This window comes from Podarcis bocagei (genome assembly GCF_964188305.1).
Source record: "Podarcis bocagei genome assembly, chromosome: 6".
NCBI classification, from domain to species: domain Eukaryota; kingdom Metazoa; phylum Chordata; class Lepidosauria; order Squamata; family Lacertidae; genus Podarcis; species Podarcis bocagei.
The window spans coordinates 40,741,114-40,754,890 of NC_138130.1; the positions used below are offsets into that span (position 1 = coordinate 40,741,114).

Here is a 13,777-nt window from a genome sequence, read left to right on the forward strand (position 1 = left end):
CTACACTTTATTGAAGTATTGCAATTGCTCCCAATATTTTTACTACAGTCACACCGCTTTGTTGTGAACATTTTGTACCAAAATGGCTGACATCAAATTGTCCTGACATAACCAACTCACCACTGTCTTCTTGAAAGGAGGACTCCAGAAGGCCGAGAGATTTCAAATGTTTGGGGGTGGCTGCAGAAAGGGACATGATCTCTCCTACAGCTTCTAGGAAGCCTTCGTTTGCACCGCTTCTTAGCAGATAAGAAAGGTTGGCATAGGCCATATCGTATTCAATGTGCCCCATTTCGTGGTGTGCTGTCAGGAAGTCATCCATTGTCACTTTGGTGCACATCTTGATCCTGCAGACAAATACAGTTCAGACAAAACTGCATCAGTTTTTTTGGGTAATGCTTTGATTGGCTGTCCAGAAGAATCAGGTGCCCTCACAATCAATTTAATCTTTTATGGGCAAGCTCTAAATTGGGTTCCTTATGGATTTTAGACCTAGAAATTGCTGTTCCTAGTGGGTGGGTGAGAAAGTTCCTAGAGTGCACTCAGGGCAGATTAAAAAATACTTTATTTGCTGACACATAGTGATTTTACTGCTCAGTAAGCAGACATAGGTTTGAATCTGGGTTTCCCACATCCAAATGCAAACCCCTTATTTCCTTATCTTACCATTTCTTTATCTTTTATATAAATTGAAGGACAACTGTCATATCAGGACTTAACAATATGTAGGGGAGCTTCCAGCCCTATAAGCACCTGTGTTTTCATTTTCCTGTGGTCTGTCTGCAAATGCTCCATGGGAACAAGTAGGGGGGAAATCTTAGGGCCTTCCAGTACCTGTAGTCTCCTTTCCCCATATCCCAAGCTGTGGGGTGACAGACAACTTTCCTGCCATCACCGGGTTCCACAAGCATAGAATTGTTCCAGAAACCTTCTGTCATTTCAAAGAGTCCAACTGAGACGAAGAAACTTTCTGCAGCCTTAAATATGGTTGTTACATTCCAGTTCTGAAAAAAAGTCAGAATTTAGGCATTAACTATTATTAATATCTTAAATGCTAAGCGGTATCTCTTTCTATTTTGTTACTATTCTAGAGTAAAGACTGCATTGGCTTCAGCAACCTCCTGTTTTATGCAGTTCTCTGGCTCAGCTAATCTGGTGAGTTTATAACCCTTTACAATGATGATGATGATTAATTTTTAATTATTTATACCCCCGCCCATCTAGTATTTACATTAAGTAACATGGTCAGCGAATAGCCATGGCTTGCCTAGAAGTCATTACTCTTGAGTAAAACATGTCAAAGAATTGAGGGGCAGGACTGATTAGTCCTAAGAAAAGGAAAAGGAAGACATCAGAGGCATAAGAATGTATTAGAAGACATCAACCATATGTGTCTGGCTTAGCCTTAAAAGCAGCAGATGCCAATACACAGCTCTAAAGGAAAGTGTGACAGTTACACAAGATGTACATGTAACAAAAAGGTTGTAATTTTGGATACTCTGTTCCATTTCCTCTCCCACCTGTTTTTCTGTTTCCTCTCCTAACAGTCAACCAGCATTCTGTGGTTACTGAGCATGCTCAGGCTTCATTGGCTAGGTTGTTGTTGTTGTTTGAGGGGAGGGCGAATTCTCTTAGCAGGAATAAGAAAACTATGGCCCTCCGGGTGTTGCTGGACTACAAATCCTATCATCCCATACCACTGGCCAAGCAATGTAATAATAATAATAATAATAATAATAATAATAATAATAATAATAATAATTAATAATAATAATATTCTGGCTGGGGATGATGGGAGTTGGAGTCCATCTCCATCCCTGCTTTGAGGGTGTGTTCCCCAGATGTTTTGTATTTTTGCAAATTGTGGGGTTTCCCCAAGTCGATACTTTCCTCTTGTGACTACATAAGCATCAGCACTCTGAGAACTGAGATATATTACTAAAGACTAATAAATGCTAATGGCATAGTCATAAGACCATGAATTTGCCTTTCAGAGCTGAAGTCCAGGGTGAAAATTCAGGTTCCTAAACTGCAATGTATTAGTTTGAGCATAATCAGTTGACAATTTGTGCATATCCTACCTTCTCCACCATGGCGGAAGATACATCAATGTTTGGTTTATTTGGATAAGGAACCATCAAGGGGTATAAATTTGTCCAAAACCTACCCCACATGTCACCTTCAACAGAAAAAGCAGAATTACAAATAAATAAATAAATTATAAGCTATAAGCTGCAAGTTGGGTCCTAGAGAGACCCATGCCTGGCTTTCAGTGCAACAGCCATGGCTACTAAATCAACATTTCCATACCAAGTAAATGAGCAGGAAGACATCCATTTGGGTCAATGCGGTCTGAGTTATAGGTCTTCTGGAGATTATGCCTTACATAGGCATGTAGCTGCTCATACAAAGGTTTTATCTGGAGAGAGAGAAAAACACAGAGAGGAGCTCTATTTATTTTTTCACACTGGGTGTTATTTCATTCATGTTTCCATTTTGGCAAGCTTGAAAAATAATAATCCCATTTGTATCCTGCCCTTCCTCCCAACAACATGGGGAAAAGTAGGTTAGGCTGGAGCATGGCTCAGTTTCACCCTCTGAGCTTCATAACTGCTGCCTTTCCTTGTGTGTGTTAATGATTTGCATGATTCAGAGATAGCAAACTGACTAAAGTCATATTTTGAATGAACCAGGTCTCTGTACATAAAAACATAACAAACCAAAAACGGAACCCACCCCACGCTCCGAAATGTAATCTTACTTCTTCAAATGTACGCTCCACATCAACAATCAGCTGGTCACTACTGTACTGATACTCTGCTGGAAATTTTATTTCATAATCTCCTCTCCAGTAAGCTCCATAGTCAGCGTAACCTGAAAAGCAGCCAAACAATCAGTCATCATAACCAGATTAACATAAAGCACATTTTGCAGGCTCTGGTCCAATACAACTGGCCGTGTTAAAATATGTGGAGACTTCTTTGTGCCTGTTAAGGATGATATATTATACACAATAATCAAATAAGTCCCCATTTGAAATATCATGGCCTTGTGCAAGGATAATGAATTGTTAATTGTTGTTTGCACTGTGTTATGTCGCTCTGAACACATGATAGCAAGGTTTAAGTTTCCACTCTTTTAAGAAAAATATGGAAAAATAGGAGATCAGACCATGACTGGTTTAGAAAGCATGTCATCATATTAATTAAGACGAGGGTTGGACTAAAAGACCTTCCAGATGGTTAATGGGCCTGAAAACTGCTGGGATATTTTCTGTTAGGTAAATAAGAGGTGATACGTTGTCATGGGAAATAAATACTATGCTAATAGCTTTTAAAGGTAAAGGTAAAGGGACCCCTGACCATTAGGTCCAGTCGTGACCGACTCTGGGGTTGCGGTGCTCATCTCACTTTATTGGCCGAGGGAGCCGGCGTACAGCTTCCGGGTCATGTGGCCAGCATGACTGAGCCACTTCTGGCAAACCAGAGCAGTGCACGGAAACACCGTTTACCTTCCCGCCAGAGCGGTACCTATTTATCTACTTGCACTTGACGTGCTTTCGAACTGCTAGGTGGGCAGGAGCAGGGACCGAGCAACGGGAGCTCACCCTGTCGCGGGGTTTCGAACCGCCAACTTTCTGATCGGCAAGTCCTAGGCTCTGTGGTTTAACCCACAGTGCCACCCTTTAATGGCCAGCAAATATCCAAATGGGATTCCCCTCTCCCCAATGAGGAATGGGGTAACCCAACTTAGTGCCTGTGTAAAAAGGCCAGCCTCAAGTTTTGCGCTTGGAAGAGGAATGAGACAGAGAAAGGGCAGAGTCACAGAACTGAACCTTTGCTTGTTCCCCTAGAAAGCTGTTGTGGGATCACTGGATTTGGAATTTGTCTGCTGAAGTGTTAAACAATGCGCCTCCATCTATGCTCAGCCTGTATATTTGCAGATGAATGACAATATTAGAAAACGCTATAAGCCTTCTTACAGGAAACTGAATGCTGATAAACGCTGCACCCTCGAAGATGATTTACCGATATATTTTATTTTAAAAATTATATCCTGAACTTCTAGTGGGGAAAAAATACCACTCAGGGTGGCTTACTTCTAACATATAGCAATATAGTTTCACAACACAATATAAAACAAATTGCCAAAAAAGAAAAGATACTTGGAGAATTGGGGAATATGTAACTATATACAAGCCTAGCAATCTATGAAAAGGAATAAAAAAATTCCTTCCTGTAGCACCTTAAAGACCAACTAAGTTAGTTCTTGGTATAAGCTTTTGTGTGCATGCACACTTCTTCAGATACACTGTGTATCTGAAGAAGTGTGCATGCACACTGTTAAGTCGTGGGTTGACATAGCAGCCGGCACAGCGATTTCTTCAAGTAGCTCTTTATTAAGATAAGCTGGAATAGAACTAACTGCGAACAGCTCAGCCGGCCTGTATTTATAGGCAGCCGGCTGTCAACATTGTAACCACAACAGCCCAGAGTTCCCGCCTAAACTAACTGCCGCGGACCTGAGTGAAAACTATCTACAGACCTGAGTGAAAACTATATACAGTATCCCCCTGTTGGCCCAGGGTGAAACTACACTACATAACACCCACGAAAGCTTATACCAAGAACTAACTTAGTTGGTCTTTAAGGTGCTACAGGAAGGAATTTTTTTATTTTGACTATGGCAGACCAACACGGCTACCTATCTGTATATGAAAAGGAAGAATAATTGAGGTATTCAACAAACTTAAAAATTCTAGTGTGCAGCCTTATCATATGCCAATGTAAACATGGCTTCAAGTAAGAGAAATAATTTAATTTCCTGCTGGTGATCACATGTATGTGGGGAGCCGTTTTCGTGAAGTGCAACTTACCATTCCCTCTTGCAACCTCATTCTTCAGTTGGACATAACTTTCATATAAAGGCCTCATATTCTTGCCAACATCAGCTCTCCAGCCTTGCCAAGCCCATAGTCTTTCTAAGTAATTGGTGCTGACAGCCATGGTTTCATCCAAACCTGTCACCATAAAAGCATACATTGAAGCGGAAACAGTGCAGCAGATGGACAAACAATCTGCCCTGGTATGACATAGCTTCCTATATGGAAGGACCACACATTACATGGCAGCAAAGCTGGACATGCCACCAAGTGTCTTTTCCGTAAGGAGCTACAGCCAGCCAACCCTCAGTGATGGAGATACCTGCACGAGTAGGTCCAAAAACACATTCATTCCAATAAAAGGTTGCAGGTTTAAGAGTTCAGTGGATGTGAGAGGCAAAAAAAAGAGAGAACAGAGATTTGCAGAACATTTGAATATTCCAATTTATATGTGTATGTGCAAATCTCAAAATAATTACGAAAATGGAAATAGAAATAAAATATAACTCAGCAAAGCGGATGGGACCGACCAAGTGTGAGCGTGCCTGCCCACTCTACCATCCAGGTACATACTGTTGACAGGGAATTTCACTTAGCCCCTCATTATTATTTAATTACTACTAATATTTATTGAGTTAATACACCGCCCTATATCCGGAGGTCTCAGGGCAGTTCACAGAACAAAATCACGCCTAGATGCTGGCATTTGACTAAGTTTTCCTCAGTGTAGACCAGTCATAGGCAAACTCGGCCCTCCAGATGTTTTGGGACTACAATTCCCATCATCCCCGACCACTGGTCCTGCTAGCTAGGGATCATGGGAGTTGTAGGCCAAAAACATCTGGAGAGCTGAGTTTGCCTATGCCTGGTGTAGACCCATTGAAATGAATGAACATGACCAAGTTATACCATTCATTGTAATAGGTCTACTCTGAGTACCACTCTGCGTCCTGCCAGCTCTTTCCCTGTGGGGCTTGCCAAGTCACTGCCTCATAGCTGCCCCCTCAGTCTGTGTCCTCCCTCTGGGTCACTGGGATTCTCACCCTGTGTTCTGCCCCAGCTTTCCTACTTGGTTCCACTTACATTGATACACCAGGTGGCCTTATGGAGAAGTGATGCTTATCATGAAATACAGAATCCCTTTCTCATCAGTTTTACTATTGTTTCAGCAGTAAAAAGGCAAAAGGTAAAGGACCCCTGGACGGGTAAGTCCAGTCAAAGGCGGCTATGGGGTTGCTGCAGGAGAAGCTTGTTGTTTATACCATACCTGGTTCCAGGGGGAAGCACTTAAAAGGATCATCCAGTTTACACACAGTCCCGGTACTATAGATGGTACTCATTTTGTTTAAAACAGCACTGAGCTGCAATTTAAATAAGAAAACTATTAAAAAGAGATCACAGCACTGCTTTATTTATCCAAAAGGTGGCAGTGGTGTAGGTTAAGGTTATCAGACGTCCCCGTTTCCCAGGGACAGTCCCCGGATTTACAAATCAGTCCCCATACAAAATCCATTGAAGTTGAAAAGTGTCCCTGGATTCATTGGGGGGGGGGGGGAAATCTGGTAACCTTAGTGTAGGTGGGTCAAGGATTTGAATGTGCAGATGTTGAAACACTAGCCCTGCGAATAAATTCAGCAGGGCTGTAAGCTGATGATTTATTTATTTTTTACTAGGCAATTTGCTAACAAGCATGATGGGTAGCTTGAAACAAAAGAAGAACTCTCTTCCACTTTCCTGCCTGGATAGAGGTGGTTCGTTCTTACAACAAATAACCAGGCAAGTGGCTTTCTACAGGACTTTAAAAATACTAATGGAAACATAACATGCGGTGACATGAAGAGTTATAGCCCCTTGCGCTTGCACGCCTCTCCGTCAACTGGATTGGCAGAACTGTTTTGCCAGCGTCACTCAGCAGCCTGTGCTTGTGGTCTTCCCACCCCATTATTAGCTCTAGAATCACAGCTGATGGGGAAGCTTGCCTCATTGCATTACTTCAGATACAGAATTATCGTATTTTTCGCTCTATAACACGCACCCGACCATAACACGCACATAGTTTTTAGAGGAGGAAAATCTGTAGGCATGCCACCCGTAGGCATTCCCTCCATAACACGCACAGACATTTCCCCTTACTTTCTAGGAGGAAAAAAGTGAGTGTTATGGTGCAAAAATTACGGTAATCCCTCTGGCTCCTCACTCCTAGCTCTATGATAGACCATGACCAGCGGATTGCTTGATCCAACCAATGGGAAGAATAGCAGGGGAACTGCTGAAAGTCACAGTCCTTTTACCAGTGTGTGTGTGTGTGTGTGTGTGTGTGTGTGTGTGTGTGTGTGTGTGCTTGCGTGTGTGTTACAAAATAGCAGTGGTAATGTTGTTTTAAAAGGAATGGGTAACAATCTATCCTTCTGACAGGAAGCAATAAATGCCTCATTGACAACAGAATCCTGCACGTTACTCTGAAATCCCACAGAGTTCAATGGGGCTTGCTTTCAGGTAAAGCTGTGATCCTAAGCACATCTACCTGAGTGTAAGCCTCATTAAATACTTTGATAAAAATTATATATATTGTTGTATGGCATCGTGGCTTACAGGTGATAGCAAAAGAGCCCTAAGAATCAGTTTTGGTTTCTCTCAGTTTCCCATTCTTAAGCAGGGACTGCACATTAAAAAAATAAAAAAATAAAATTCAGGAAATTATGGACTGAAATAGTCATTTTGCAAACTGAAAAGTACTTGTTTGCAGTTTTCCAGCATGGTTTGTTATGAATGTGTGTAAGTTTCCATAACAGCACATAGTTTATATTACCAGAATGAATTAACAACAACAATTATTTTGTAACCACCACGTAATGAACATGCTTAATTCAACAGGGACGTTTAGCAACATACTTGGTCTTGTTTTTCTTGAGGCAATACAGATGACCCTTTGCTCTGTAGAGACTGAAGTTGGAGTCTGAGAGCGTAATCAGAAAAGTCATCCACATTGAAACGGCTGGCATTTTGGGAGACTTCTTCATAGAAAATTGACCATCTGGAGCCCGCTGCATTCTGGAAAAGATCCATTTGAATTATGGATTATACATTTGCAGGAAAGAGTGGCGTGCCTAGAATGTTGGAACAGAGGAAGGGCCATAGCCTCGGGGGTAGAAAACCTCTTTGCCTGCACAAGGTCACAGGTTTAATCCCTGGGATCCCCAGGTAGGGCTGGGGGGGGGACACTTCCCCTGAAACCCTGAGGAGCATCTGCCAGTCAGCGCAGACAGAACTGAGCTTACTAGACTGCCTCAAAACTTTTGTAGGCGCAAACAGTATTGAAACTGAGATTGTGTATGACTGCCCCTATAGCGTCGTGAGCACAAATCACCACGAATGTGCAATAAAAAGGAGGGGCCCTGGAGCACAAGTAAGGTCTGAATCTCTGTGTTTGTTAAAGCTGATGTGTCACTTCTTTTAAGCGATAAGAGAGTTGCTGTTAATCTACTGCAGTCTCTGGCATTCATTAAGCAGGGTCAAAAGAATGTCCTTTCTGGGCTAAGCTGTCCTTTGTTCCTGGCGAAGTGTAAAATTATTCTCTGCCTTTCTCTTGGAACTCACCCTGCACCTTCCCCTACCCTCCAACATTTCTCCAATGAAAATCGGGATATCCTATCCTATTATTATTATTATTATTATTATTATTATTATTATTATTCCCCGCCCATCTGACTGGGTTGCCCCAGCCATTCTGGGTATGTTTCCAACACATGTAAAAACACAATTAAACATTTTTTTTAAAAAAACTTCCCTATACAGGGCTGCCTTCAGAGGTTACTTATCTCCTTGCCTCGAGGGCCACATAACTCAGTACCCTCCAACATTTCTCTGATGAAATCAGGGATGTCCTAAGGAAAAAACAGGACATTCCAGGATAAAAATCAGAAACCGGGACGGGCTTCTCTAAATCCAGAAGTGTCCCTGGAAAATAGGGACATTTGGAAGATCTGCCTTCCTCTCAGTCCCATCTAGAACTGCTCATTATGCCAGAATTTTTATACTATAAAATTATTGGTGTTGACAGAAAGGGAGCCAAAATATTGCAATTGAATAAAAGGAGGTCTGTACGTGCTCAGGGGACTCCTTTTAGTTCTACAGGAGTGCATCAATCTTGCTGTAGAAAGCATAAAAAACCCCTAAAGGGCTAGTTGCCACTAACAAAGATATCCCAATGATGACTGAGCGTGTACAGTAGCCATGGGTCGCTACTTATGTCGTAGGATTGCCATATTTTGAAGAACAAAAAAAGAGATGATACATTTGCCAACTTCTGCTTTGAACTATGGATCACTATGACGACTACCTACCCATGAAAAAGAGGACGTATCCTGGAAAAAGAGGACATATGGCAACTCTATATGTACGTATCAAGTGTTTCAGATGTGTGTTGGATATAATTTCCAAAACCAATAAAGATGGGAAGGGAGAGAGAGATTCCAACCTCTGGATCAGCAGTTGATGCATGAATATATTCATTTTTTATTTATTAAATTTGTATACCGCCCTTCATCCAAAGATCACAGGGCGGTTCACAACACAAAAACACAAAATGACAACACAAAGTGCATAATAAAAACAAGAACAAGAACAAACCAATGACCTCCTCTCCTACAGGCACATTATTCTATTTCTTTATAAAAATTTGTATGTGGGTATATATGATTCACTGAGATGAACAGCATAAAATCAGTGGCTACTAGACGCAATGACTATGTTTTACCTCCGCTGTTGGAGGCAATAGGTCTCTGAATACTAGTGGCTGGGAATCACAGGTGGGAAGAGCACTGACCACTTCAGGTTCCCATGGGAATCTGGTAGGCCACTGTGAGAACACAGAGTCTGGGCTAGATGGCCTTTGGCCTGACTCAGCCCGCTTCTGTTAGGTTTTTATATTGAAATGGAAATTTGTGTTGCTAAACATGTAGGTCATTTCATTAGCAATCAAAACAGAGGGGGGAAATGTGCCAAACTAAAACTGCCCTATGTCTAATGCAGCCAGAAATTCCAAACTGGAAATTAAATTGGGAGATCCAAAGCTGAAAGCAGAGGGACTGTGTTCATAAATAGAGGCACGGATCTAGTGAAATGAATTTCACAAAACATTATTCCCGGAATAATTTATAAAAGAATGACGGGGACTTGGCTCGATTTAAGAGAGAAGGCAGCTATCGTGGTCCCTATTTATTCACTGGTGGCATTTAAACCATTTTACCACATGGTCTTAAGATGGCTTCTGGTTTTAGATGGATATATAATGGAACTTGTACAGTGATAACAGGCTGAGATATAGCCAGCCACCACAGTTTGCTGAAAACAGATACCGGAAAGGAATCTTCAAACTATTCATAACACATTTCCAAGGGTAAGAGATGTTTGACACACAACTTAGCAAGTTATTAAAAACTCATTCATATTGGAAGCAGTGGAATGGGACTCATTTAACAGCCAATGGCTCACAAACTAACGTGAATCTTATTTTAGTGAATTTGCTCCCCCCCCCCAAGACTAACATTTGCAGGATTGTGTTTGACTGCTGCTGAGGTGGCAACTTAAGTTTTATCATTAGAAGGCAAGAGGCACGGACGGGGCAGGAAACTGTAGCTGAGATCCTTCTCGAAGTTTGAGTAATTACGGTAGTTTGTCTTCCAATTCTGGAAATGACACAATTCTTAAAAAAATAAAATAAAGTTCTACCTAATGATTAATAATAAACAATAATTTATTTCTGTTGCCCGTCTGGTTTCAGTCTCAATTCATGCAAGCCACAAAACAGGCATATTGGCAAAGTACTCAGACAGTATATAATGTTTAAACCCACCCTTTAATTATCATTATTATCATTATTATTATTATTTCTACCCCACCTTTTTCTTCATGGAGCTCAGGGTGGTGTACAAAATTCTCCCCCTCTTAATTTAATCCCCACAACAACCCTGTGAGGTAGATTAGGCTGAGAGGCAGTGACTGTCCCAAGGTCACCCAGTGAGCTTCCAGGATTCGAACTCCAGCCTCCCATGTCCTAGTCTGTCTCTCTAGTCTCTACACCACACTGGCATCCTGCCTAAATAGGCTTAGTCCTTTATTTCATTCACCATTCCAACTTATTTATAGTACTGTATATTGTTTTATCTTTCCAATGCCTCTGTTCATTTTCTAAACACAATAGCAAACGCTAGTCAAAGGTACCCACCATCTTTCTGGCATTCTCGTCCGTGATGTTGGTGTTATAATTCCATGAAGCAAGTGAATTTTCATAAGACAGGTCTTCTGCACGGGCATTAAATTGCATCAGAAAATCTGTAGCCTCTTGAACCACATCCCCTGCTACAGTCTGAAGAGCCAAGCTCCAAATAAGGCAGAGTTGGGCCAACATAATTCCTCTTGCGCCAAGAAATACCAAATAAATGAGGTTCCTTCAAGAAGGCTTCCTTATTAGCGCTTGTCTCATCAGCCTTCAGATGTAGGTTGGCTATGGGCAAAGAGGCAGAATCCTATCTACTGGGCATTTTATACCTTTAAACTAGCAAAAAGGCAGACCCTAGGATAGGTGTGTAGGTATTTGTTTTTTAAAAAAATAAAAAATTAAGTATGCAAAAGTGAATAATTAACTTTGGAGAGGCATAATTACCTGTAGTGCTTTATGGCTTTCTTTTGAAAGGCTTTTACTTATAGTTAATATTTCCCCAACATCCTGTCAATGATAACAGCTAGTTATCATCTGTCCTGTCAGATTTTTGGAGCTTGGGAAACTTGCGAATTTTTACAGATATATAAGAACACGTTTCAGAACGAGAATAAGTCATCTGCAGCCAAAGATTGGGCTTGCTCCAATGTGTAGACTTCGGTGTCATCACAACAGACCTCGTCGCAGTGGACTTGGCTGTGAGGCCTCGTCTAGCTTGCCCTCTCGTCCTTCTCACCATTTCCTCATTCCTCTACACAGGGGTGGGGGGTTCTCTGGCCTAAGGGGGAGAGTAAGCCTCTCTATTCAGCCCTCAGGCCACAATTCCTCCCCAGATCACACTCCTAACTTCTCTGCTTCTTCCTCAAATGCTTGCGCTTGGAAGGAATGTATCCTTCAACTGTGAACCCCCCACCCTCTGTGTGTGTGTCTGTGTGTGTAAAAACCTTTGACTTTTCCATGACTTTGAGCTATATGGCCTATAGCTCAAAGATAGAAGTCACATCTAATGATGTTTCCCCCTTTTTGCCTCTTCACACACACCCCACCACATAGCCCCCAGAAGGTTTCCTCTGAGGGAATGCAGCCCTTGTACTGGAAAAGCTTCCCAGCCCCTGCTGTAGACTATTCCCTTGCTTCTTCCTTTGGCCTGCTGAGACCCCTGACTCCTCTTTTCCTAGACCACTGATCACCTTCAGACCTTTATGCCAGCACTACTGATTGGTGGCACCAGAGCTGCACACTACCTGTGCTTTATCATCACTTCCGGTCCAGGGCAGGGGAGTAGGAAGGGGGGGCAGTGGGGGCAGACCGCCCTGGGTGCCCTCACTGAGGGGGGTGACATTCGGCATGCCGCCTGCCCTCGACTCCCAAGCCTACGTCGGGGTAAGGGGGAGAGCTGTGCCGCTTTGCCAGTGGCATTCCGCCTTTGTTTTGACAGCTTGGGGGAGGTTTGGGAGTCACGGGCGGTGCGCCAAATGGCCACCATGGGCTGCTCACTCCACCCCTGGCTGCAGGGCTTGCGTGCCGCTCCGGGTGCCTGAGCAGCTATCCCACACCTGGGAGGGCACCCTCCGCGCCATGCACCATTTAGGAGCATGCCCACCCTGGGCTTATGCTCCGTCACTGGTGCAGGGATGGGGAACGTGTGGCCCTCCAGATATTACTAGATTATAACCTCCATCATTCCTTCTGTGGAATGCTTTCCTCAGGAAAGCCTGCTCTTCACAGACATTGCCGTATTTCTGGTGCCAGCTTAAAATGTAATTCCTCTACTGTCAGACATTTGGTAGAATGTGATGGACTGATTTTTAACTATCAGCCACATTGGTTATTCTCTCCCAAAATGTAATACCTTGCTTCTCAAACATGTTAGCAAGCATTCCCAGTTGACCCATTTTGCATATGTTCTAGGAATCTTGTGAATTAGGATCATTATAAAGTGGCAATAGTGCATCTCGGCAGATTTACCCAGTAATTTACACTCACAGAAATCTTTAAACTGGGAATATTGTTTATTGCACACCCACCCACCCAGAATCATAATATACACATTTAACATTTCAATATCTATAACGGTACGTAATAGTACCGTACTATTATTGTGCTGTACTACAGTACATATCTATTAACATCGCTGAAGATAGCTCAGTAACAATAAACATATATTTCTAAGGTTTGGATGGTTTAGCTAAACTTAATTTGCAAAAATCTTACTACAAAGCTACTCAGCTGGCAATTAAAAAATGTAAATTACCAATTAACTTCTGGAGCTGAAAGGGTATTCTCTGTGTTAAAATCTGTTAACCTCTTTCCTTTAAAACTGCAAAGAATTAGGCTTGTATCAAGCATCTCAGCTCTTCTTTGTTCCCAATTATGTGCTAACAACCTTATCTCTTTTCAGCCTGGTGTCTCTGTGATGCATCAATTGTCTGTCTGCCTCCTGGACAGAAAATCAGGAAAGCTCTGTTTGCTCATTCCAGTGCTGCAACCTGTTTCCTGGAAATGTATGGGATATAAATGTTGAGATTTTTCGGTGAGTGGTTGTAGCATCACCCTGACCTTTAAAAGAAGTTGTCTCTTAATAAGACAAGGTTCATGCCTGACTCAAGGGCTTTGTGGGTGCCTCATTTGCTTGTACCGATTTTTGCCAAGTAAGGCAGAATAGTCATTTTGCT

At 42.2% G+C, this 13,777-nt stretch overlaps 1 protein-coding gene across 1 annotated transcript in view; it reads right to left on the reverse strand.

Annotated features, from left to right (window-relative positions):
• ACE2 (angiotensin converting enzyme 2) overlaps nucleotides 1-11,425 on the reverse strand; it is a 22,583-nt gene extending 11,158 nt beyond the window's left edge. The window contains exons 1-9 of the mRNA XM_081198110.1: nucleotides 11,109-11,425; nucleotides 7,775-7,933; nucleotides 6,150-6,243; nucleotides 4,877-5,020; nucleotides 2,762-2,874; nucleotides 2,311-2,419; nucleotides 2,082-2,179; nucleotides 835-1,004; nucleotides 121-347 (exon numbers count right to left, since the gene is read on the reverse strand). Coding sequence (XP_081054236.1) covers nucleotides 121-347; nucleotides 835-1,004; nucleotides 2,082-2,179; nucleotides 2,311-2,419; nucleotides 2,762-2,874; nucleotides 4,877-5,020; nucleotides 6,150-6,243; nucleotides 7,775-7,933; nucleotides 11,109-11,291 — 1,297 coding nt within the window. The 5' untranslated portion in view covers nucleotides 11,292-11,425. The remainder of the gene's footprint in view (nucleotides 1-120; nucleotides 348-834; nucleotides 1,005-2,081; nucleotides 2,180-2,310; nucleotides 2,420-2,761; nucleotides 2,875-4,876; nucleotides 5,021-6,149; nucleotides 6,244-7,774; nucleotides 7,934-11,108) is intronic.
• Nucleotides 11,426-13,777: the final 2,352 nt, after the last annotated feature.